At 40.3% G+C, this 27,063-nt stretch overlaps 1 protein-coding gene across 3 annotated transcripts in view; it reads left to right on the top strand.

Moving 5' to 3' along the window:
* The window catches only part of SNCAIP (synuclein alpha interacting protein), a 283,312-nt gene extending 261,456 nt beyond the window's left edge, over positions 1-21,856 (top strand). For 2 of the 3 annotated variants that reach the window (XM_075600966.1, XM_075600976.1), the window contains 4 exons: positions 858-950; positions 4,620-5,682; positions 6,932-7,002; positions 18,232-21,856. In XM_075600966.1, coding sequence (XP_075457081.1) covers positions 858-950; positions 4,620-5,682; positions 6,932-7,002; positions 18,232-18,316 — 1,312 coding nt within the window. In that variant the 3' untranslated portion in view covers positions 18,317-21,856. The remainder of the gene's footprint in view (positions 1-857; positions 951-4,619; positions 5,683-6,931; positions 7,003-18,231) is intronic. The other variant, XM_075600985.1, reaches the window with a different exon arrangement.
* The last annotated feature ends 5,207 nt before the right edge of the window (positions 21,857-27,063 follow it).

Genomic DNA, 27,063 nt, shown 5'->3' with positions numbered 1-27,063 from the left:
AATCATTCTGACACCACATAATGTATACTGTAACTCATAGTTTGAAAGTGAATGCCCCCTACTTATGTTTTGCAGAGAAGCAGTTGCCATGACATGAGTATCCAAAAGCCATGTCCAAATCATTTTTCTTTACATTTTTTGTTAAACATTTTATTAACAATAATTTTAAATAACAACGCACGTACTACAAAATTGAGTGCAAAAAGAAGAACAATTCACGTCATATACAAAAATGCAGTACTCTAGCCTACAGTACATGGAATAACATCTAATGTGTTTGTAACAGATGTCAGCATTAGCAGATACATGAAAGTAAAGTATTTATCATGTAGGAAATGTATCAAAAATAATAAATGAGAAAAATAATGTAATTTTACAGTGTTTGATAGAACAGATTAAAAAAAACTCTTCGTTTGCGTCCCTAGCAATGAAATCCCTCATATTTCAGTAATTTTAAAGAATTGCAGGTTTTGTAGAAATCATTAGTGCAGGAGACCTACAGTACACTGGGGGCTGCATACAACTGACAACTGTCTGTCTAACAACTTTGATTTGGCTAAGACTCATGCAAAGGAATAAGAAAAGGGGTATCTGCTTTTGGTGCCATACATTGTGTGCTTTCCAATTGATTAAAATTACAGCTACCATAAACTCTATAGTGCTTTTCTGGTTAACATCAGGTCACACATCATATGTTTCCATTTACAAGATTTTTTAAGGGTTTAAAGGTGAGAACCATGACATTAAAAACAAAAGGTACTTTAAAAATACATGGAGTTAAGCTACAAAGAGCATGGTATCGGGTTGGGATGCTGACACTTGAAATGACAATTTAACATTGCAGCATTTCTCTACAGGCAGACGGCAGAACGTATCACTTTACAGACACACCTTCAACAATTGCTGGAAGCACAGAAGACTGAGGATAGATCTCTGCCAACATCCCCCAGGTAATATAATGGATCCCATTCATACCCTGCCAAAAGATGAAGACATGGAGGAAACTGTAGCATGCTAGGGAGGAAGAGAATTAGATAAGAAGCATTTGTATGAGTGGTGGTATACCAGGCTCTACTTTACTGGAAGCTCTGATTTCCTAATGTACAAAAGACCTTTGTGTTTATATTATACTGTAAGTGTCAAGAACAGCAGCTATTTTATTTTGAAGCTAGGTATGCTAAAGTTCATATGTTTCACACATACTTCTTCGTGTTTTTACCATTTTTACAAACACTTTTGTACTGTATTTTGGGCATTTTTGCGATCCCTGTACATTATGCAGTATTTTCTTATAGGTGAACATACTGTAAATAAATAAACTCTGCTGTGATGTATGGGAAAATAATGATATATATGATACATAAAGAGCACTTGTTGCTTTGGTCTAAATCATGTGGATTATGTGTACATTTTCACAAGCTTGAATTTCATATCTTTAAATTCACTTATTGGTTTTGAATTATATGAGATGTTTGTTTAGGATATTGAGAATGAAGAAGCCTAGCACCTAGCACGCCATAACGTTTTGATGGTGACTGCACTTTGACTAAAGTTCTCAAAAGCTTAAATGTTAAACTGTAATATAATAAGTGTGGAATAGAAGGCACCTATAGTCCGTCAAATCTCTATTTCCTACCACAAGCTGGTTATTTTCCCAAGGCAAAAATGTATTTAGCAGTGTGTAATATGAGTATATAAGCTGTTCAACAAGGTGCCAAAAAGTTACAGTTTCCTCTTCAGCTACAAAATTTGGAGCGCTTAATGCAATTCACATTTACTGCACTTTACCTCAAAAAAATTTTTATACCTAAAATATTTTCATCTTTTTATAAGAAGTATTATTGTTACCCTTTATTGCATTATATTCAGGATAATACCAAAGATAATCGAAGAGGATTATATGAATCATTAACTTGATAATTAGTTTAAAAGAAGCCAACCTGCGGAAAAACTGGCATAATAAAATACGCCATGTGTATTCATTTCATTTCTGATACATGCCCAATCATCGTTTGTTATTAATTGTTTGAAAAGTAAGATATCTCTTATATTGAGTGAATATTGTTTGTATGCCTCTTATGATAGTGTACCACCTTTAAGTGAAACCATAAATGCACCTCTTAAATGAAGCACTTCAATAGCCTTGACTCATGACTACTGTTCCAAACCCACAGCCGACCCTAACAACCATTGGGGCCAAGCACTTATTCCCTCACCTGCTTTCTCTGTAGGTCTCCCAACATACCACTTAGGTTGTAAACTTTCTGTGGCAGGGATTTCCTTTCCTATTGTGACATGCTCATCTCCAATCAGGAAGCGGACTGGTAGGATTATCCATAGTCGGTAAGCAGGCAGGAGGTCAGGGCTGGCGGCAGTGGTGCAGAATCTACTGTAGGCAACAGACAATGAGTCAGGGCAGGCAGCAGGCAGCGAGGTTGGGGTTACGGTTCGGGGTCAGCAACAGGAATTCCAAATGAACAGGGAAGCCACAGGGATAGGCAAGCCACAGCAACAGGCTAGCCTCTGGAACAGGGAAGCCACAGGAATAGGCAAGCCACACGGAATGCTCAGGAACTAGAATGCTCAGGAACTAGAGCCCAGGGTGGCCAGGAACAAAGGGAAACATATACAATGCTCAGGCAGGAGCTTGAAGTCACTGGCTGCTATTTAAGCCCTTGAACAGGTGCAGCCAATAGAGCAGGCTGCCAGTAATCAAAATGTACACAGCAGCCAGGTAAGGGCAGGTTCCAGCCAAAGCCTGGACTGGAACCTTACATCTATTGTCTGATCTTGTTTGTTGCACATATTGTATTATAATTCCCTGTACAGGCATACCCCGCTTTAACATACGCAATGGGACCGGAGCATGTATGTAAAGTGAAAATGTACTTAAAGTGAAGCACTACCTTTTTTCCACTTTACAATGCATGTACTGTACTGCAATCATCATATATGTGCATAACTGATGTAATAACGCATTTGTAACCAAAATAAATACAGTAGGCTTTATTGAAATAAAATCTTTAATGTCAGCTGATTTTTCTTATGTGCTGACAGATACAACATGGATGAATGGAAAATTATTTTAGAAATATGTACAGTAGGAAGGATGAAGGAGAGGGCATATCTTCTACTGTACAGTTTTTTTTACTGAAAGGGCATGAAGGTGAGGTGCATTTATTTGACTGACTGATATATTTTTGGGACTTATTTTTTGTGACTTTGGTGAAAACAGTACAGTACAATACTGTACAGTACTGTACAGTGTTTTACAATGCTGTGCTTGCTTAGGCCGTGCGTATAGTGCCCGCGACCGGCGACATCACCCATCCCCGCTAGCGAAAGTTATATTTCGCTTTGCGGCGGCGTCGCAGACTCCCGGACATTTGATTTGTTCAGGGGCTGTCACATGAGGTGACAGCCCTTGAAAATCAAATATTCCCGGCTTCCAAAGTCCGCTCCGTCGCATTGCCGCTCTCGCGCTTACTATAAGCGCACGCGGCGGCGGCAATGTGTTTGTTTTTGGGCGGCATCGCTGGCACTATACGCACGGCCTTACTCAGGTCCCTGATCAGCTTGGCTTACACGCACGCACTCCCTCAGTCACGCACGCACTCCCTCAGTCACACAATCTCTCACGCACTCCCTCAGTCACACAATCTCGCACGCACTCCCTCAGTCACACAATCACGCACGCACACGCACTCAGTCACACAGACGCACTCAGTCACGCACACGCAGACGCACTCGCAGACACACACGCAGACACACACGCAGACACACACGCAGACAGACACACGCAGACAGACACACGCAGACAGACACACGCAGACAGACACACGCAGACAGACACACGCAGACAGACACACGCAGACAGACACACGCAGACAGACACACGCAGACAGACACACTCAGACAGACACACTCAGACAGACACACTCAGACAGACACACTCAGACAGACACACTCAGACAGACACACTCAGACAGACACACACACACACACTCAGACACACACACTCAGACACACACACACACACACACACACACACAAGCACAGAATGCAGTAGAAGAGGACCTCCTCCTCCCCCGTAGCCTGTAACTCACATGCAAAGTTCCGTTCTGCTGCAGCAGCAGCAGGCTAGAGCGAGATCTGAGGAGGGAGGAGGGAGGAGGGAGGAGGAGAACGGAGGGAGAATAGCCAGGAGCTGCAGTGCGGGCGGAATCACTGCTATAGCAGCTGATTGATGGCGCGCCCGATCTCCCCCTTCCCCCTGCCATCCGGCCCCGTTCCCCATTACCCTTTAACTGCACTCCCACTCAGTTAGGGACCACAATGAAGGAGGTTGCTGTATTGGAGGTGCGCACGCATGCACGCCGCCCCCTGGTGTCCGTACTCGCGAAGCACGTGTACGTACACAGGGGTATGGTGTAGCTAAAAAAAATGTACGTACTTGCGAGTGTACGTAAAGTGGGTGTATGTAAAACGGGGTATGCCTGTACTCTATTGCCTCTTTTGTAAAGTTCTGATTACACTGTGAGTGATATATTAATAAAGACATACATTCATATAAATGCAAACTCTTTTTTGTATTCTTAACATTTTCTCTCTCTTCACAGTTCACCTTCGTCCCCGGGTTCAGGCAGTCTCCAATGGACGACACTTGAGTCAGAAGATTTGACTTTACAAAAAAGTAAACTAAATGGCACTTATGAAAGTTATCAGGCCCTTGGTACTCCATCAGTTCCAAATCGACTACGGTGCAGAGCATTAGATGATGAATCTGACAAAATCTTGCGCCAGTTGCTGGGGAAGGATATTGCAGAGAATGTCTCTATGCCTGAAAAGTTGTCACTGGAATTTCAGGATGGCAAGACCTCCTCTCGGAGTGGGAAAAGGATGCTACCAGAAAAGAGAGAGTTTAAGCTAGCTCGATTAAGGCAACTTATGCAAAGATCTCTCAGCGAGTCTGACACAGACTCAAATAATTCAGAGGATCAGAAGAGCACTCCAGTCAGAAGACCTGATAAGCCGAGGCCACAACCAATAGTAGAAAATGTAGAAAGTGCTGAAAATCTTCAGCAAATGATGAAAAAGCATACTCAGTCAAACACTGCAGGTCGACGGTTTCCTTTTGGGTTAAAGTCTTCCAAGTCCATGGATGGCCATAGTCCATCCCCAACATCTGAAAGCAGTGACCCAGACTATGAACCACACTACCAAATAGGGAGCATACCTCAACCTTTAGGATCAACAGAGTCTTCCCATTCTTCAGCAACCAGCTCTTCTGCGCAAAAGACAACGAGCCCGAAAAGTGCCCTGAAATCACCATCTTCAAAACGCAAGACTTCACAGAATCTGAAACTTCGAGTGACTTTTGAGGAGCCTGTAGTTCAGGTGGAACAAACTGAGGTTGAACTGAATGAAGAAAAGGACAAAGAAGGAAACAAAGTCCTTCAGAGAGTGCCTTCTAATGGTGACACAGGAGACCAGCAAAAAAGAACATTCGGGACATTTCGATCTATTATAGAGACTTTTAGCGGCAACCAGAATAACAACAATAACTACCAAGCAGCAAATGTAGCCAAAACATCCTCCTCACTATCCTTTACCTCATTAGGGAGAAAGACAGCTGATACCAAGGCAAATCCTGCAAACATGACAAAAGGAAAGAATAAAACAGTAAGTGCTTTATGAATTGGGGAGACAATAAAACATATCACTTGTGAGCACATTCACATGTCTCAGGCAGGTCTGCGACCCTGATTGTCACTATTATCTTCTAGCATACAATGCTTCCAATACAGCCAGGTATTCTGGGAAATGACATACAAATGAGTACACAGTGTCACCTTTTGCTTCAAATCCATTTACATACTCTACTGTGCAATGGCAAGTTTTACATTAAAAACTCAGCCCAAGCACACTGTGAGTGCATGTACCTATTAGTTTACATACTGTATGCTAAGTAATATGCGAACATTGGAAAATTTGCCTATTTTTGCAAAGCTTGACGATTTTCACAATTGTCTGACTAAAAAATATATTTGGCAAGCATTAAAAGTCAATTTGTGAAGTCACGTGATCCTTTATATTCTGCCATTTTCACAAAATTCTAGCAAAACGTGGATACATTCTGTGAAAATATACAAAATACAGACCAATGTGAACTTCCACAAACATTTTGCAAAAACTTATAGTAATTTAAGAAGAGAGAGGCTGAAGAGAAACATGTTTAGTAAAGAGCCAACTGACTTATTTACCTCCTACAACACTCATTTATACAACACATGAAGAGATACCTGTGAACAGATACCTTGGACGTAAGCCTATTTGCATACTTGAGTCAGCCTATTTCCCAGGTATCTCAGTTTTGTTCACATGCATCTGTCCATGTATTTTATAGATGAGCGACTGTCCTCCCTTTCTCTCCTCTTCCACATCTCAGCATAGCTTCTTCTGGTGAATTTGTCAATTTGCCCTATAGGTTTTTATCTGCAAAGTTCTAACACATATATTTTTCACATTTTGTAACTATTCTGAAAGTTTGAAAGAAATGTAGGCGAAACGAATTTGGGCAAGTTCTCACATCTCCAGAAGTAACCACAGTCATTCTAATAAAGCTAGATATTAACATGTAAATATTTGACATCTTTTGAGACTAAATCATGTCAAATTAAGCAATATATCAGAAGTAAACACTGTCAATTAACAGCAAATGGCCATAGCTTGTCAGCAATATGTTTTCACCCAAACTATGGCAACTGTGGAAAGTTTTGTGCCCTAGCATGAAAACAAACTGAAAACATATGCCCTTTTTTGCATTTTCTGAAACTACCTGTGAGTAATAGCAGTTAACAATTTGCTTGTTATTAATATGGATTGTATGATGCATGTTGCATGTATTGATATCTATATTACAATTCTCCAGGAGCCATGCACCTGCTGTGCCAATCTTTCCTCTAGTGCACATCTTGAGGATCTTCTATCTAATGATGCATGGTATGTGTTTGTTCTGATTTAAAAGGTTTTGGTTCTCAGTCTATGTTTGCATGTTCTTTTCAATCGTTTTCTATGCATGGTTCTACTGTATATGATTTCGGGAAACCGAATGGACTTATTCAAAAATATATCCATAGTTGTTTCTTGCTGACAGCTCTACTGATGCAGATTTGGCAGTGCTGGCTAGTTTCATATAAAAAGGGAAGTCCGCCTCATAAATCCAACTTGCCGCATAGTACATCTTGGCATAGCTTTTAGTCTCTCTTGAACAAAAGTCATTTAGCAGATGATGAGAATGGAAACTAAATTTCCTGTTATGTGTGGGAAAGGCACCTCTGAATGATCAAGCCCGTGTTGTCCAAGCTGCAGATACTTTTTTCTATTCAGGTTACATTTGTATTCAAAATGTTTCACATTCGACAGTTTTGATTGATAAATATGTTGTTTTAAAAATATATATATTGTATATACATGCACATAGTTTCTTTATTACACACCAAGTAGGCAAGCATAATCTTCACTTCAACTTCTACATGTATTTTATTTTAGTTTCTTGGTACCTTGTTTTTAGTTCTGAAGTTTAAATTATGATGTGAGCATTACTGTAGGATTAGAACCTGAAGAGGGTACCTCATTCTGATGAGCATCCACATGGCTGCCAGAGGAGGAGTCCACATGGGCACAGCAGAGGAAGGGACCCAGTTGGCTGATCACTTCTAGGATCATCTACTTCTGGGACCACTCAACCAGTCCCTTTTCCGGACTTGTTCCCGTTCTCACCGCCTGTCTGGGATTCTGAAAGTATATCAGAAATAAATCCTTCTTGTGTTGTATGCCGTGCAGTATACTGGGAACCAATGATGGAACAAATACCAATTGGGTTTTTATTAAACTGCAATAGGGCAGATCGTAATAACACTATCGTACGGAAACTCCCATTGACTTCAATGAAAATTCCTGTTTCTCTGGACTGTTGCAGTTTAATGATTAATCCCTTAAATGTCTGATTATATAATGGTCATAACATTTTTATTATTATGGCAAAAAAAAGGTGCATTGTTTCAGGTGAATTTTAATAACTGTTTTTAAGAAGACATTCAGTTATCAGTTTTGTTACTTTTTTACACATTGTAAAAAATGTAGTAGTTGTGTTAATTTTTGTCTTCCTATTTCTTACCGAATTGGAAAAAACCCTGAGGCCATTTTTCAATATGCTATGAAGCCACTTTCCGTGCTGCAGAAGATGTGAGCTCAATTCACTTCAAATTAACTCTTTTTCAGTACTGGGAAACCGCTTCACAATATACAGAATAGGGCCCATATAGCCTTTGCTAAATGGTGGGTCAAACTTGTACTAGCACAATACAAGCACAACAAATCCAACATCAAGTGCTCATAATCTTATTTTTTTTATGGCTGACTATCATTGTTTTCTTTTTAGTGAATTGAAGTGTATTATTGAGGCAGCATTTCTATTGTGCACCAACAGCTAGTATTTTTGCTGTGTATAACATCGAGCTTGCACCCACTGCATTTTTTAATTAAGCAACAGAATTTAATTAAGCAGACCGAATTTCCAACTTTTTAGAACAAATTAAAGTTAACCTAATATGGCCAAGTGCAGAAAGTATGGTGTGTGTTACAGAAGCATCTCAAATATTTGAGTAAGACTCTGGTTTGGCAGCTGTCTCACAGTCTAAAAAACACCATAACTGTTAATTTAGTTGAATCTTAGATCTTTTTTTTACTACACACAGACACACATGTATATTATGATGTAGGGGGTCTAAACAAAATCAATAACCAGTCAAATCTAACGTCTCCCCCATGTACTACTATCTTCTTTTTCTCTCTCATAGTTTATCTGCTCGCTTTCGAAGGCTGCGCTTACAGTGCCAGCGACGCGACCGTCACGTCAAAACAAATGCATTGTCGCCGTCATCGGCGCTTATAGTGCACGCGACAAAGCGACGGAACGACAGTGCTACTAAAAATCTGGTTGTCACTGATATTTGATATTTTTTCGGCGACGGTCTCCCCTTGCGGCCAATCAGGAGCTTCTCCGTGCCTTTGCCCTCCCCCTTTTGTGACGTCACTGGCCATGTAGCCAGCAACGTCGCCTAAACTTAAAATATAACTTTCACAATGGTGACGGGTGACGTCATCGGTCGCGTCGCCATCGCCGGCACTATAAGCGCGTCCTTACTTTTTGGTTCTGTTCAATATGTTGTAAAGATATCTTACCCTGTTTAGTAACATTCATTTTAATGGAGCTATAGTATTCTCCAGCACAGCATACCCTGTCTATGCCTTTTCACCCTCTCTTTCTCTCTGGTCCCCATTCGATGTGCTGTAAAAAGTCTTTCCCGGGCTGTAGAAGCTTTGAATTCCAGTTACTTGAATGGAGCAGATACATTCTCCAGCACGTGGGAGACTTCTACATTGCATGTTAAATAGGAAACGCTAACTCTCGATTTCTTTTCCTCTTGTCTTTGCCTCTCATTTTGCTTTTATTTCTTATAACTTCAAAGTGACAAAGTGCAGTTAAAATAATTATTGTGTGGAGCAGAGATACCACTGAATTTGTAACTTTATTCAGCGATGTCCCTAAATAAGATAACAAAATCACTGTATGATGGAATTTGATCACTTGTAATTATGTAACATTTTTAGCAAGTTCTTGCTGTGATAGTATGTTTTACAGTACATATGAAGCAGTGCAAGTGTATCAGCGAGGAGAGTCTCAACATTTTAGTTGACATACATTGCCCAAAAGTTGTCTGCTTTGGACTTTTCAGCAAAAGATATATCGGCTATTCATCCAACAACATTTCATACACCTTCTCTTTATTCTGACACACTGTACTATGGGCATATGTGCTTTTATCAGAGTAGTTAATAAGGGACTGCCTGAAACCAAATTCAGCACACAATTATAGTGGTAATAAGAGCATTCTCAGTGGTATACACAAACGTGCCTTTTTCATTTGATATTTATGTCCTTGATCTCACATGAATATGTAACACCACTGTAATATAGTGTTGGCACTTCAAATATACCATAAATGTATGTGCTGGTAATTTGTGTGATATTATTCACATATCGGGCAAATAATTCATTAAAGAATAGTTGGGTAAGAGGGAAATGTTTAACCCTCAGAAGACCAATGGATCCTCATCATCCAATGAAAGATCCAAGATTTCACAATCTGTCCATCAGACCAGTCTTCTCATGTGTTAACTACTGTATAATGTTTTTTTGTTTTTGCTGTCCCTTGGCAGGGCTGCTGATACTATACATAGTTGGGGTACACTTGTACTGCTTTTATTTACTGCAACTGTATATATTGAAATGTAGTTACATTTCCAAAATTCCAACTATATTCCATTTAAAAGACAATAATATTAAATAGTACCATAACACATAGATGTTATGCCATTTCACGGGAGGTCTAGAATTCTCATGCTCCACACCCAGGCATGTTGATGTTTTTACTTTTTTATATATAAATGATTTGTGTTTATTACTTACAGATACACCACGTTGTTGAAGTAAACACCAATTAAGTCACTGTGTGGGTGGTAGCCACCATCCAACTTTGTAGAAGATGGTGCTAATTTGCTTCTCTTCTACTGAATAATAAATGCAATGAACATCTGTAGGGTAACCAATGTTCCAGAGTCTGGGTGTTTCTAAACTACACAAATAGCTAATGACATATGCTCGGTTCTACACAAAGCCTATTATTAATTGAATCCATATTGAAGTAGTCTTATATTTGTACATAACTTAATGATTAATTCAAATGAAAAGTTTAGAAATCATAATTTTTTATAATATGTTATTATAGGCTATAGCAGTAAAATTCCGGGCATTATTGAAAACCCTGCTCTCTGATTGGATAATGCCCGGAATTTTAACCAATCAGTAATGCCCAGAATTTTAGCAGCTTGCAAAGTGCAGTTTTCAATGTGTTTATTTCCAGCCAATCAGCTTTCAGAACAGCTGAGACAGGGCAGGGGATTGGTTAGAATGAAGTAACAGCTCTAGACAGGGCAGGGGATTGGTCAGGAAGTATCAGCCACGGTGAACTCTGTATCCTACTTATCCATCATCTTTGTAACTTTGGACTTTAAGCCATATGTGCTGTATTTGTGTTTTTTACAGTCAGACATTTGGAATGAGGGAAATTATACTATTACTGATACTATAATGCAAAGATCAACATATACAGTTATCTAGGGATTATATGGGCTGACAGAGTCACTGGGGCTGCGGTAGAAGCTATGGACTTAAGCAGTAGTGTAGCTATGGGATGAAGGAGTAGTGTAGCTATGGGATGAAGGAGTAGTGTAGCTACGGGATGGAGTAGTGTAGCTAGGGACTGAAAGAGTATTGTAGCTATGGATAAAAGAGTAGTGTGTAGCTATGGCTTGAAGGAGTAGTGTAGCTATGGGATTGTGACGGGAGCTTTGTGACAGCCTATGAATAATACACTACCAAAGATATAACTGGGTTGAACGGGACGAGACTTAGATATGATAAAATATAATTTATTCCTTGAAAAAGGTGAACACACGAGATATACAAATAACGAATTCCCTTTGCCGGGAACCACGTCTTGCCCAACGCACACACCAGTGCTAGCTCTTTCAGGGAAAATGGACAGCCCACCGCAACGGCCGTTACCTCTCCTGGTGCAAGACTTTTGTGGTCTCCGAGACCACCCGCTCCCTCCACAAGTCTCTGCCGTCCCGGAGCTGGGTCTATTCCCTGCTCTCCGGGCGGTTTGATGGTTACAGCGGCTGCAGCTGTGGATCTTTGCTCAGCCTGCCGGGTTTCATGCTCACCGATCGCTACCTCTCTCTCAGCCTTGCCGGCTGCTGGTCCCCGCGCCGACTTGATGCACTCCTCCGGTCTCGGTGCCCGGCTCCAGTCACACGGATGGCCGGCACTTTGGTTCTGGAGGCAATGCTTCTCACAAGTAGGGGAACAGTGAGGAGGTGCCATATATTGTGCTATATGTTGTACACTGTGTGTTCAATATCTTTAGTCCCAGGAACTCGCAATTACCATCGAGTTCCCACTATATTACAGTATCCCTCAGTACACTGTAATACAGGTCCAGTTCAGTCCCGCCGCTGCCACCAGTTTTATTAATAGCCTGTGACGGGAGCTTTGTGACAGGCTATGAATAATATACCACCAAAGATATAACTGGGTTGAACGGGACGAGACTTAGATATGATAAAATATAATTTATTCCTTGAAAAAGGTGAACACACGAGATATACAAATAACAGACAAAATATGGACACTTACTTAAAGGTTAGGACAAGAAAAGCCATCAGGATACAGGATGGGCCATTTCTTCCATAATTCAGTTTCAGATGAAGACATCACAGCAATACATGAAGATCATGAAGACACATGAAGACATTTGAGTAAGGGCTGACACTGGGTTAAATACCATTTCAAACCCATCTCTTAACCCTAGATGCCGAGTTGGCTACAAAAAAATCTCTTTGAAGCAGATTTTTTCTTCCATTGTAAGTGTGAAGTATCACACTTAAAAACACTCAGTTCCTTGGTTCCTGCCCCCAGTATAAACAATTAGGGCAGTTACCTTTTGATCACTGGCCTATGCTAATTCTTGCAGGATGCCCTTCCTGCCTTATTTAACATAGCAGATGGAGTCTGCATTTTTCAGAGCAGATCCAAAATTCCCATATACACTGTAAATAACTTCATAACTTCAGTTCAGTAGTACTTACTGGCACGCGAGACATATTAATACATTCCGTCATGCATGACGCTCCCAATGAGACTAAATATTACCGTGTAGTACTAAAATTAAGAGAGATAATATCTGGCTCTTAGTACCGGCTAAACATCATGTGTCTGTAATCCTTATGTGCGAATCAGTCCCACGAATACACATATGTAGCTTTTAGCACGTTCAGCCGAGGACATCTCATTATATTCTTATATTTAATAAGGTCACTCATTCTGTAGCCCCACTCCTAAATCAGGGGCGTTTGGCCAGTCTACCAAATTGAGTGTCTGGCAGGATACTATGGTTTGTAAGTGTGAGATATAACACTCACAAACCACTCCAGCTTCCTGCAACCATTTGGTCGCATTCCTTTGTAGGCAGGCATCTTTGAGGGTAACTTAAACAATCACTATTCAACTATTAACCCTTGCCCTCCTGGATGGATCCCAGTGTTTGTGTGGTGCAGTCACTGGAACAGAAACAATAAATTTTTACAGGGGAATAAACAGCTGGATGGCTGAAGCAAGGCAAAAACCACATTACTGGACCCCAGTCCAGTTAACCCCTTGCTTCCCAAGTGAGAGTAGAGGGTGGCCAAATGGGGGGTAACCCCTTTAATCCCGGGCCAAATCCCCTCTCTCTTGACAGGGATGAACGAGTATTGTGTAGCTATGGACTGAAGGAGTAGTGTAGCTATGGGCTTAAGGAGTAGTGTAGTTGTGGTATAAAGGAGTAGTGTGTAGCTACGGCCTGAAGGAGTAGTGTCACTATGGGATGAAGAAGTAGTATACACTGGCGACACACTTTATTCGAGCTCGGCTAGTCCCACGAATTCGGGTATACCCGGGTGTATTGAGGTTTGTGACTGTTTTCTGCCCGAGTGCATTGAGGTATTTTCCATGCAGGGATTGAAGCATTTTATTCCCGCTGGCTGCAATACTGCACAGTATATATATATATACTGCATTACAATTCATGAATTTATGCCATCTGGTAGACACGCGAAGCATTGCAGCCTATTAAATCCTAATCATTATCATTTAACAGATCAGCCGCCCGTCAGCCAGGCATGAACCCAGGCTGGGAAGGCAAACGCAACGGGGCTTGTCAGAGGTGAGGAGCGGCGCATTCCAGGTATCTGCCAGGTACATACTGGGTATTTGCTCGAATAAAGTGTGTCGGGGCAGTAGTTGTGGGATAAAGGAGTCGTTTGTAGCTATGGGGTAAAAGAGTAGTGTAGTTATGGCGTAAAGGAGTCGCTCAGTGGTAAAGCAGGTGAACATGGTTCAAATCCTAGTATCTGCCCTCCTTGGGCAAGTCACTTAATCACTTTATCACCTTTATCACCCTATGCCTCAGGATCCAAGATTAGATTGTAAGATCTACTTGACTGAACTCATTGTTCCTGCAAAGTTGTATGTACAGTGCAGTGTACAATATCAGTGCTATATATAAGAAAACATTATTATTATTATTATTATTATTATTATTATTATTATGGATAAGAGCACCATACATGAAAGATAACAATTGTAAAAGGAAATCACTTTCCCAAAAATATGTTTGGAAACAGTTCCCACCAGAGGGTTTGAGCAACAATTTGATCACCTTTTTTACACTGTTGTATTTGACACAATTACACTTTTTAAATAAGTTAACTATAGTGATTAGTGTCACAAACACCTACACTGGCGACACACTTTATTCGAGCTCGGCTAGTCCCACGAATTCGGGTATACCCGGGTGTATTGAGGTTTGTGACTGTTTTCTGCCCGAGTGCATTGGGTTATTTTCCAGGCAGGGATTGAAGCATTTTATTCCCGCTGGCTGCAATACTGCACAGTATATATATATATACTGCATTACAATTCAGGAATTTATGCCATCTGGTAGACACGCGAAGCATTGCAGCCTATTAAATCATAATCATTATCATTTAACAGATCAGCCGCCCGTCAGCCAGGCATGAACCCAGGCTGGGAAGGCAAACGCAACGGGGCTTGTCAGAGGTGAGGAGCGGCGCATTCCAGGTATCTGCCAGGTACATACTGGGTATTTGCTCGAATAAAGTGTGTCGGTGCAGTATCTGCACATTGATAGGGATTGAAGTCACATACCTCTTTGCACACTATAAGTGATTGAAATATTATTGCTACTTAACAGTGTTTATTTGCACTTGCCCGTGTATCTGTGGGAGGTTCTAAAACTCTTTCTGGGTATCTACTTTCTCATATATGTTTTTCATTAGTAAATGTAGTAAATATATTGTGCTACTTTGGACATTTTCTAAAATGTTCTCTCTCACAAACATCTGTAGACAGTCCAAAGTGTATTGGAATAGTTCCGAAAGCATGTAAATGGGACATTTTAATGTGTTTGGTGCATGATCTATCATTGTTAATATAAAAACTAAATGGACATCTGTATGTACATTTCTGTTTGTTATTTTACTAAAAATTTCCATAGCCTGCCAAAAGTATGAATAAATAATACTTACAATTTTTGGACCCTTTATAGCAGATAAAAATAGTAGATTACAAGCTGATATACCCGGCGTTGCCCGGGTTAGAATTTTCCCGCTCCACCTCTCTCTCCACTCACCCCCTATCTCCGCTCCCCCTCTCTCTCTCTGCTCCCTCTCTCTCCCTCTCTCTTCCTCCCTCTCTCTCCCCATTGCCATCTCTTTCCCCCCCTTCCCCTTTTGCCCCCGTTGACAGCAATCTGGACCCCCCCCTTGCACATGAATGCGGCCCTCCCGCGCTCACAGCTGGGGTCCCTCCCCTTCACACCTCCGTTACCCCCCCTTCACACCTCCGTTCCCCCCTTCACAGCTCTGTCCCCCCTTCACATTGGTGATTCCCCCCCCCCTTGACAGGTCTGTGGCCCCCCCATTAACAGTTTGGTCGCCCCCCCCCCGTTCACAGCTCTGTTTCCTCCCCCCATCACAGCTCCTGCCCCCCCTCCCTTCACATGTCCAATTCCCCCCCCCCTTCAGAGTTCAGTGGGTGGGTGGGTTATCTCAACACCCTGCATGTCTTCCCCCACTGCATGTTCCCCCCCTGCCCCATACCTGATGCGCCGGCAGGGGCTGCGGGCGGGAGGCAGCAGAGGAGAGTCAGCGGTGCAGGTGTGAGGCAGGCGGCTGGAGGGTAGGCGGCAGGATGGCGGTGATGCGGGGGTCCGGCGGTGGGCTGGGTGTGAGGCGGGCGGCTGGAGAGGGGAGGCAGTGGTGCGGGTGGACACATGCGCCGGCGGAGGCTGCAGAGGGGAGGCAGCGGTGCGGGTGTGAGGCAGGCGGCTGGAGGGGAGGCAGCAGGGTGGTAGTGATGCGGGGCTCCAGCGGTATGAGTGTGGTGTGGGTTAGAGCGCACCGGCCAATGAGAGCTGTGGGGGGGCGGGACACATGGGGGAGGAGGGGTGAGACACACCGGCCAATGAGAGCCATTGGAGGGCGGACCGACGGACCAATCAAATTGTCTACAGGGACGCACAAACAACACTTTGAGTTTTATATATATATATATATATGAAACCCAGACATGATAATAATAATAATTGTATTTCATATAAAGCTTTTTTCCCAAAGGGACACAGTATAGTGCGTGGTACACAGCACATTTTACAGACATGTCCCTGCCCAGAGTAGTTTACAATCTGATTTTGGTGCCTGAGGCACAGGGAGATACAGTGACTTGCCCAAGGCCACAAGGAGCTTACACTGGGAATTGAACCAAGTGTCCTTACTCACTGAGCTACTCCTTCCCCTTAATGTCTACAGTAAAATAGTTAAGCACTGAAGATTCCTTGCTATTATCTTGGAGTACTGATCATCTTCTTTATTGGTGGCCTTTGAAATCTAGATGAGTCCGTCAATCTACAGTACTTTCTTTAAATGCTGGCACCATTAAAAAACAATAGAGTTAATTTAGATAATGAAACCATACACAGCTGTAATTTACATGTTGGGACAAATAAGTCTTTCTGATATGCTTTGCAAATTTAGCCTTCTGACTAGCACCCTCTTTAAGACCCATCTTAAAACCCACCTCTTTAACGAAGCATATGAGTAGCTCCGTGGCTGATACTATTACACGTCATGCATCGACCTTGACCCCTTGCAGACACACTAACCAGAACACCCTCCTCCTGTTTCTGTAAATTCTCCCTACTTACCACTTAGATTGTAAGCTCTGCAGGACAGGGACTCTTTTTTTTTTTTTTTACTAATGTTACTTTTATGTCTCAAGCGCTTATTCCCATTATGTGTTATATTTTATGTGATGTATATTACTGCTGTGAAGCGCTACGTACCTGCATGGTGCTATATAAATAAAGATATACATCTTAGCACATTTGTAACTTTGTCTTACATCAGAGAGCTGAGATCTTAAATGTCGATTATTTTAAAATTGATTTACCTGACAAACAACTGCACTTCAAATCCACAAGACAAGAGCACGTGTACCAAGCAGAGAAATGTTTGGGCCAAAAACAAAGTCCCATTGAAATCAACATTATTTTTTCTTTGATACAATTTGTACAGGTTTTTTTGCCCCAAATTGCTCAATTTTTGCCTCGATACATAGACCCCAAGGTTTCTTAACACTGTGGGACCTCTGTACTATGGTATTATTTCAATTAGTTTTCTGCTTCAAAAAGGCTGTGCTAAAATGTAATACAAACCTTCCAAAAAAGTCTATCCTGTGTATGCAGTCTTCATATACTAAATATGACACGTCATTTGTTGTTTGAAATTATTTTAAATACATCATCTCATGTTCAAAACCTAAATTGATATAATTTAAATTGAAACAGAATTGTGTATTTTTATTCATAACTAATATTAGTGAATATAAATGATCAGTATAATATAATTTCTACTAGGCATACTGAGAAAAATACTTTTTGGTAACAAATATAATGAAACATCTGTGCTGAGTCAAATAAATATTTGGGCTAATTTATAGCAACTTAATTCTGTGCTAGTGTTTTTCCCAGTTTGTAAAAGTTTAAATCAAGTTAAACTTGGTGGACGATTTTGGCGCACTTTATTTTTTAGTACATGTCATTCACATCTGTACGCCTAGCACTGTCTATTTCTGTACACCACATGAGAGAAAAATAATGTTGCATGCTGCAGGTGCAGCTGGAGACATTTCAGCGTAGTGCATACAGTAGGTGCACACAAGCGCAATCTAAAAATAGATTTCCCTGTGCCAATATGTATTGTACATACTTCAGTCACTTCCATTTTATTGACATGCCATAGTTGCAGGGAATCCTGGTATTGTTTTAATGAAGTTGTCAGTGTTTAGTTCTAGCGCACATGTTTAAATATCCAGTCTGAAAATAAGCTTGGTATATTATTGGAACCGGAGTATTTCACACTTAGTAAAAATGTGATTGCATTTATTTATGTTATATTATATAGCTGTTTGTTTTCCTCTTTCAGGCATGATGCCATTGACCGAACAATGAAGATTTCATTCAATGAAATGAATGCTGAAGAGCAGGAGATGCAAGAATTTTTCCTCTAAATCTGTTTCTTCAGTAACAATGTCAAGTAAATATCATTAAGAGATGTAACCAGCAAAACAACAGATCTAATGAGGCCTTACATTTGTATTCTGTGTTTATTATACCAGGTCAGTGTAGATATAAAAATACAACTTATTTTAGTTTGGGCACCTTTCTCATAATCTATTAAAACTTTCATATGAACAGCAAATCTTTTCTATACCAGTAATGCATGAACACAGATCCATAATGTATCAACTGCTGCTCTTCCACCATCGTCTGGTAACCTGACCTCAGCTCCTCATCCCTTGAAACATTTTATATAGTACCATTGTCATGGTATTTATGTCTATTCTTGTTGACAACAATGTTAGTCCCATTTCCTTTGGCACCATCAACTTATTTTGTCCATTATTATATCTTATTCAGTTGTTCTAGTAAGTAGACCAAAATAATTTCAGTTCAATATACTATTACATTAAAATGTCTTACTATGACACAATGTGCTTGCGTTGCTATGCTTCAGTCTTGCAGATGAAAACGTTATGGATATTGCTGATGTATGGCATTCTAATTTGAATGGTATTAAATGCCATGGTAACATTTTTGTGGATGAAATTTGCCATCTTCACACACATTTTTAAAACAAAGATATTTAGAATAGATGCAATCACATGCAACTGAAATCCATTGGATGCAGCCTATTCATTGAAAAGTATGCAATCTTTATATTTTTTGATGATCTTTGGACATTTATTCTATCTGATCACTGGCACTTTGAGTTAACTTGAATCCTATTTGCATGCCTACAAAAAAACGCAATAGGCCTCAGGATAACCTAATGACATCATCTATGTATTGACTGGGCCATACTGCTAAAGTAGCTGAATAGCCTTGCTAAGGGTTCAGTGAAAAACATGCTTTTGACATACAGCAATTTAGTAATACAAGTCTTAAGTTAGCAAAGACCACCAATTGCCTATTGCCTACTATCAGAAGAAATACAACCTAGACAGTTTTCTACTTTGTAAACAGTTATAGCTTATTAGCAATCCAGTCATTAAAAGGCAGGAGTATTAATTTGTGGAAGTAGCATTCAACAAAAAATAGTTCCTTAACCGACGCACTGGTCAGTGTTCTTAATCCACTCCAAGATGACATTTCACTAGGGTCCTTTGCAATAAGGTAGACATGTAGATTGTCATTGAGTGGAAGCTGTATCATTTGGCGAAAGCCCAGTCACATAAATTGATCTAATACCCATGGTACTACAGTGAATAGGGAATAAACCTTTAGGTGGTACAGTAAGTACACATGTCTTTATACAGTACCAACTTTCATCTTACCTACTGTACATCTGTAGCATATAAATTTTATACAACGTGTAAGATGGCCACGTAGCTGCAAAATGATTTGGCGAGGCATAGTGTAGATATGCTAGGAAATACAGTATGTACAGTATACAAAGTTAATAAGATGCTATCAGCAGTATAATAAATCATTTACAGGAGCAGACACTAGAGAATTCTAAAGAATTCTGTGCATTTGTTTTTGGTGTGGAATGGGAGTAACATCACACACATTGGAGAGGAAAACACATCAGCATTTCATATTTCAATAGTCCTAAACAAGTTTTCAATGGTACTCCATAGACTGTCTTTTTATTCACTAAATAATCCCATCGGACCAAACTGCTGATGTGAACTAATGGCAAACTCTTGAAGCCAGAAAAATATATATCTTTGTCACAATTCCTAAAACTCTTGGTAAATCTCTAACTTGAAATATTTGTTTCTGCATCCTGCTCATAACAAATTACCCTTTGAACTCAAATTTTTATTTTTCCAATTGCTTTGTGAATTTGAATCTGTATGTACTTTTTATCTTGTTTATTGCGATTGGACTGAGGTCGAAGTGCAACTTATAATAATATTAATCTTAACTGAATCTTTTTTTTTTTTTTTTCCATTTTTGGAAATGAACATGGGAGGGGGTGGCATTGAAGGAGAGTTCAGACTAGGACCCCATACTAAAATGACAGTTAGCTTGCTGAAAACTCAGTCATTTTATAGGAAATTATTTTATGAAAGGATTTACAATGGGAGAAGATCTAAATGTCCCTTTGGAACTATTTCATATCCAAAGCAAAGTTGAATTTCTGAGGAGTTAAAACATATCTAAGCACTGTACATATTTGATACTGTAACTATGCTCTGTCTCTTGAGAGAGGTCAGTCCATCAAGGATATGTTTCTTAGATAATTGTTGCATTATACTGTATATACAGTAGTACCAACGTTATATCTGTCACTACATACAAAGCCTTTTGAAACAAAGGATCGGCTCATTTTTCTTTTGCTGATTTACAGAAGTTTTCTAGAAAGATTCTGATGATTGCTTTCAGGTGTATGTTCTGTTTTAATGTATCTCGAACTCTGAAGACACCAACGAACTGTATTGCAACATACACCATTGACATTTGGTTGATAAAACTATAACAGTAAATACATTTTTCACATTAAAAAATATCGCAGAACGTATTTTAACTATGTCTTTAGTCACGCCATAGTTGGTGTTCTGTTTTCCCTTGTTGCAGAGGTTCCTATATTCTTAGAAGAGAAAGTATCACAAAGTTATGTAAACACATCGTCTTCTGTTGTAGAAGAGCATTGTTTTACTTTTTTTCCCACAGTTGCTTTTTATGGGAAATGTAATGGTACATTAATCAAATAAAATGAACAACCATATCATCTGAAAAAACAAGTCTCCCTAGGTTTTATTGGAGTTGCAATTGCAAGTTACACTGTTTGTGTTCAGAGAATAACATGCACTAAAAAGAGTAATTTATGAATTTCAGCATTTTGTTAGGTCAACAGATTTAACATGAAAACAATGATAGTTATAATGCACAGTTATGCATAGTTATGATGCGTTCAGTTTTCGGAGCTATGGCTGAAGGTTATGATAAATACATATTTCAAACGACATTGCCCATTTTTGTACATTTCTAGAAAAACTAACCCTACAGTATATTAAAGGTCAAAAAGGTAATTAAGATCAGAGTAATGGGTCTGCTATGAGACATTCATTTGTAAAACTACAGTGTGATATGTTTGTGTGAGAGGAAAAAATATCTATTTATAAGGAGTTGCATGGAACGAGTGTAACAGAGGTTTTTGTACTGTATATTTACTGATCAATATCATTGTCTTCTGTATGTTCATAAGATATTTTTGTTGTAACCAAGGACAGCGGGATTGGTTATTCTGATTTCTGAGCCTTTTACACTTTACTAAAAAATACATGCAATGTTTTGAAATTGTTTGCATCCAGTAGATTATTAGTCTGGAAACACTTCCTTAAATTGAATTTTGAATTGTTTCTATTTTACAATGGCTGTTAAATAATAACTAAGTAAGCACTATGTCTTGCTGTAAGAAGTATTTTATCAAAGATGAGCACTTTTTCTATAAATATTGGCCTTGCCATCATGGATTTAAATGTTTTTAATGACTGTACATTTCTGATGCAAATAACAATAAAAATAACTTGCAAACAAAATTGTGCTCAGTTTTAGTACCTGATTAGTACAATTATTAAGGTTTTCTTCCCATTTAGTGTTTCAGAAGATCAGCTTCTTGCAAAACTGTGATGTGAGAAATTGCCTTATTGTTTCGGTCAGGAAAAAATATGAACACACAATCCTTCTTGAAACATTACACTGCTCTGACATGTTGTAGCCCTTCTATATTGAACAGTATTTCCAGAGTTTCCTGGCTTGAGAACATAATACATTTGCATACATTTTTTTTAAGGAAAACACAAAAAAATGAATCTCTGTTAACCTTTAGAGTGCCCATATGGCATACCTGGTATCATGAGCCTTAAAACCAGGGGCGGAATTACCTGTGGAGCGGGTGCAGTGGCGGCGATGGCATCGAGGCGGTGATTGCGGAAGTCGGGCTCGACTTCTGGTTGGGACCACCTGAGTGAGTTGCCTTCACCATCGCCGGGTAATACCCCATACTACATGTAGGGGCCTTTAGAAATGCTAGAATGCTGTTCCAGCTGCTCAAATAAGTGGCCAGAACAACATTCCAGTGCATGGAAGGTTGGCCCCTAAGGGTGGCGGAGCCAAACCCGGTGCACTTATTGTAGTCCTGTCACTTTCTGGAATGCTAGAGGCCCTTATGCTCAAGTTCTAGGGGATAATCAGGCTCAGGTCGGCCCAATCAAAACAGAAATGAACACACCCTCTACGTCGGCTGCCATCAGTGTCCGGTGGTGGTCATGTGAAAGCTGCTGAAGTGATAACATGACTGCAAATGCTATTGCTTCTGTGACACCATAGTGCCGTTGGACCTCTGGCACTGAAAAGGTTAAAGCAGCAATCCTATCTATTTTTTTATAGAAAGGGAGCTCCACACCAGGACATTGCCATTTTAAACTCTGGGGACCCTCACATTCCCAACATACCGGTGAAATTACAGGGGATTTGACTGGCTTTCCAATAGAAAACCCCACCAATGATGTTGCAGATTCCTATTGGCCCAATATTTGGTGGGCATTTTATATTCCCTGGGCTGGGTAAAACAGGTAACTTCACTGATAATTCACTCTGGAACCGAGGTGTCCTGTGAGCTAAACAATTGTGTGGTTAATCTCCGGAGGACTCCTCAGTTCGCACTCCCCACGCTGCAAATAAAATCCATATGAGTCGCTCAGGAAATAGAAGAGGGGAATGTTCAGAAAAGGCTAAAGGAATCAAGTGGTCATTCTTGGCTATCAACTCCTGGTATTTTTGTTATAAACATGTTATTCTTTCCAAATACACTTTGCAAAATGATTGGTATGTTTTTTTTAATTTTTTTATTGAGATTTTCTTATACAAAGCAAATACAAACAAAAAAGAAAAGGAAGGGTGAAGCAAAATATATTTAATGTATTTATAAATTATTTTACCAGAAAATAATACATTGAGAGTTATCTTTTGTTTAAATAAATCTTGATACAAATGCATAATATCATACTACATATGTGTAAGGCATAAATCCTAAAGAAAACTAACCTAAACAGAAGTGTTAGTACACAAAAAACCTTTTTGCATATACTCAATACCCGTGACTCAAATGGAATGTACTGTACAACTAGAATATAAAACATAGTTTTTAATAGTATAATCACTAAAATATATACTAACAGGAAAGCCTCCTAGAGAAAATTACCCACAATTCTAAAAGAGATGGTTAGTATCCATTATGAAATACAAGCTACTAATAGCAGCATCAGAAAAAATACACATCACTGAGCTGCTGCTAGCAGAAAAAAAGTTCAATAAAAAGGCATCCAATATACAGTATGGATCACAAAACGCAAATGAAGGGAAACATCACACTAGCTGCATACAATGACATGCATGTCTGTGACCATCTCCTCTGTCCTGTGGTAGTATAGAGATGAAGAGAGTTTGGGACATTTAGGAATGAGGGTAATAGTATAGAGAGGTCTAAGCTCAGGTAGAGGTTCCTATTACTACCTCTGCATATTACCTCCTTTTCATTTTAGATTAAGTAGCCAGTATACACTGTAGCTGTGTAAATGCAGCACAGCACACCATAGTGTCTCTCAATGCTGGTCCCTGGCTACTCTAACAGCATCCTGCAGGCCTGCCGCATTGAGCACCTTACTGACCGATCGATAGCGTGTGACTGTACCCTTCAAAAAGTGTAGCCAACGCAAAATGCGTGTCGTGACCTTTAGCATCTGATGTCACTACTGGCGTCACATGTTAGCAATCAGTCAGTAAGAAACACTATGATGTTCTGTGATGCATTACACAGCTTTACTAGCTACTTAATCTAAAATGATAGGAAGATAATACTGTACTTACAGGCAATAAAAGTAACCTGAGTTTAGACCTCTCTACACTATTACCCTAAATCCTAAATGTCCCAAACTGTCTTTATCTCTATTCTACTAGAGGACAGAGGAGATGGTGACAGATATGCATATCAGTATACCATTGTATGCTGCTATAGTAGCCAGGGACCAGCATTGAGAGACACTATGATGTGCTTTGCTGCATTTACACAGCTACACTGGCTACTTAATCTTAAATGAAAAGGAGGTAATACTCAGACGTAGTAATAGGAACCTCTACCTGAGCTTAGACCTCTCTACACTATTACCCTATTTTCTAAATGTCCCAAACTCTCTTAATCCCTATACTACTACAGGACAGAGGAGATGGTCACAGACATGCATGTCATTGTACTGAATGCAGCTAGTGTGGTGTTTCCCTCCATTTAAGTTTGGTAATTCACACTGCATATTGGTTGTCTTTTTATTCAACCTTTTTTCTGCTAACATCACCTCAGCACTGTATATTTTTTCTGATGCTGCTATTGGTAGCTTGTGTATCATAATGTGTATCATAACTCCTTGATAAAGTGTATTGAATACACGAAATGCGTAGGAGGGTGTTACAGTAACCTCCTTTTTATGATGGATTAATAAAGAATTTTTTATATATACCATTTGGGACCCACTCTTGGCTGTGCGCCAGTTTTTTCTCTTTCCTTCTCCAAGATGTGTATCAGAATGGACTTTGGGCATCAGTTTTAGAATTGTGGGTCATTTTCTCTGAGACTTTTCTGTTTGCATATATTTTAGTGATTACCCTATCATAAGCTATGTTTTATTTACTAGTCGTACATTCCATTTGTGTCACAGTATTGAGTGAAAGCAAGAAGGGGCTTTGTGTACTAACCCTTCTCTTTGCGTTAGTTTTCTTTAGGATTCGTTACTATTTTCCCGTACCACACCTACCTGTGAGACCTAGGTTGAAGCGAATACTGTATATCTCTGTTTATATTATGTGAAGCAAATAAACAGTCAGGTACATATTAAAGGAAAACATAATTAAAATATAAGTCTAGAAATCATTAATGTACTAAATGCTTGTATTTACTCGCATTTGGGTGCTACCCCAGCAGCCATAGTAGTCCATTGAATACTCAGATATTAGAGAATCAGTGCTCTAAAACAGTAAAAGTGTCAATTTCTCCAATTCGTCAAAGTTACCCCATTATAGACTGCATCTGTAGTGTTCTCTTCCATTAAGGAGACTTATTTTTGTTTCTAATTCCCTCAGAGTGGGAGCAGATTGATTGATCCAATTATTCATTATTACTTTCTTGGCCAATATTAGAATTGGGAGTAGAATCTTTTGGAAATGTCTTTACTTTTATTATTTGACCAATCATCAACATTTCCAAAGATCAGAATCCTTTTATCCATGATCATGTTTATTTTAACGATGCATTAAGAAGTTCACTGCCTTATTCTTAAACCTGGAAACTTTCCAACATATTCAGATACAGTGGAGGTCAGCCCATTCATTATGGTATCATAGATAACGGGGACAGACATGCTAGGCCGAGTGACAACGCAGCATATTATTAGTAAAAAGGGAGGCTCTCAACTTTAAATGTAATTCTATGGAAGGAGTTTAAAGATCTAAGTGTAACGGGTATTCCCCCACCCAATCGCAGATATAGTGTGAGTGCGGAGAACCTATTGTTACCAGGTGTGGTGCTTTACCTGTTAGGCTCACAGGAGGGCTGAGCTTCCGCCATGGGGAACCTGGGGCAAGTATATTATGAGTAACCCTGTACTCGGTGCAGCGCCTCCACCTGCGATGGCTCCCACCAGAGGGGGAGTGGTTCCTCGCAGGACAATATATATATATCACTCAGCACACAGTATATATAACCACCAATACCTTTACTTGTGAGCATAGGAAACGTACTTGCATATAACATCAACAGAGCAACAGGTGTCCCTCTCTAGAGGAGACACTAACTAATGCGTCTCACAGGACTCTACCCCCTTCACCAGGTGATCCCACCCCATGTCCAGTAACCACATACACAATATGTCCGCACCCCTAAAGGGAGAGGATATGTGTGACTGCGCAGCCACTAGTCCCGCAATAATAATATGTGTAGGATCGTTGGTGCACTTGTTGATGAGGGTTGATGAGTGCTCGGGCCTGCAACGGAGCTTCGCAAAGGATCAGATGATGGATGAACACAGGAACTACCGTCCGGGGTGATCCCACCCGGATGGCCTCAGCAGCAACAACGATGATCTGCGTCAACCTTGGAGATAGTCTCTGTCTCTTTAACACAGACTTGAGCCCAAGTCTCTTCTCAGGAAGCGCAGCGTCTGCTGTGTCCCTATCTTCTATCACTAGTGCTACGATGACAGTGTCCCTAACCTAGGGCCTGTCCCTGTAGCACCACCAGCTGGGGAGTGAAGACCTATCTGGGGCCTAGGGGTTTACTGGCCTAATCCGTTCCCCTGGCTCTCCTGGCACTCACTGACACTCCCAGCCCCTGCAGCAATGCACTGCAATCTACACACGATGCCCTCTTGTCAGCCCTCACAGCACTGACAGCCGTGACCTGACAAGATTGCACCCCACACGCACCTAAGGGCAGGGTCCCTTACCTGGGGCCGTCCCTTATTAATTACCCACTAACCTGGTGGGGAGTTGGGGCTTGTCTGGGACCTGGGGAACCTTACCTGGTGTAGGAGCCACTTGCTCACTACACCCTTCCTTCCCCTTCCTGCTCCCAGCTCCAACTGCCGTTGCTAAGCGTGTGAAATGTATCTATCTGCCTCTACAGGGAGATACACTAGCCCTATTGGCTCCTTGGCGTCACGGGGGGCGCAGCTGAGGCTCATGGGACTTGTAGTCCCTT

Source organism: Ascaphus truei, chromosome 1 (assembly GCF_040206685.1).
Source record: "Ascaphus truei isolate aAscTru1 chromosome 1, aAscTru1.hap1, whole genome shotgun sequence".
NCBI lineage: Eukaryota > Metazoa > Chordata > Amphibia > Anura > Ascaphidae > Ascaphus > Ascaphus truei.
The sequence above is the reverse complement of the archived record's forward strand: the minus strand, read 5'-3'. Positions and strand labels throughout refer to the sequence as shown.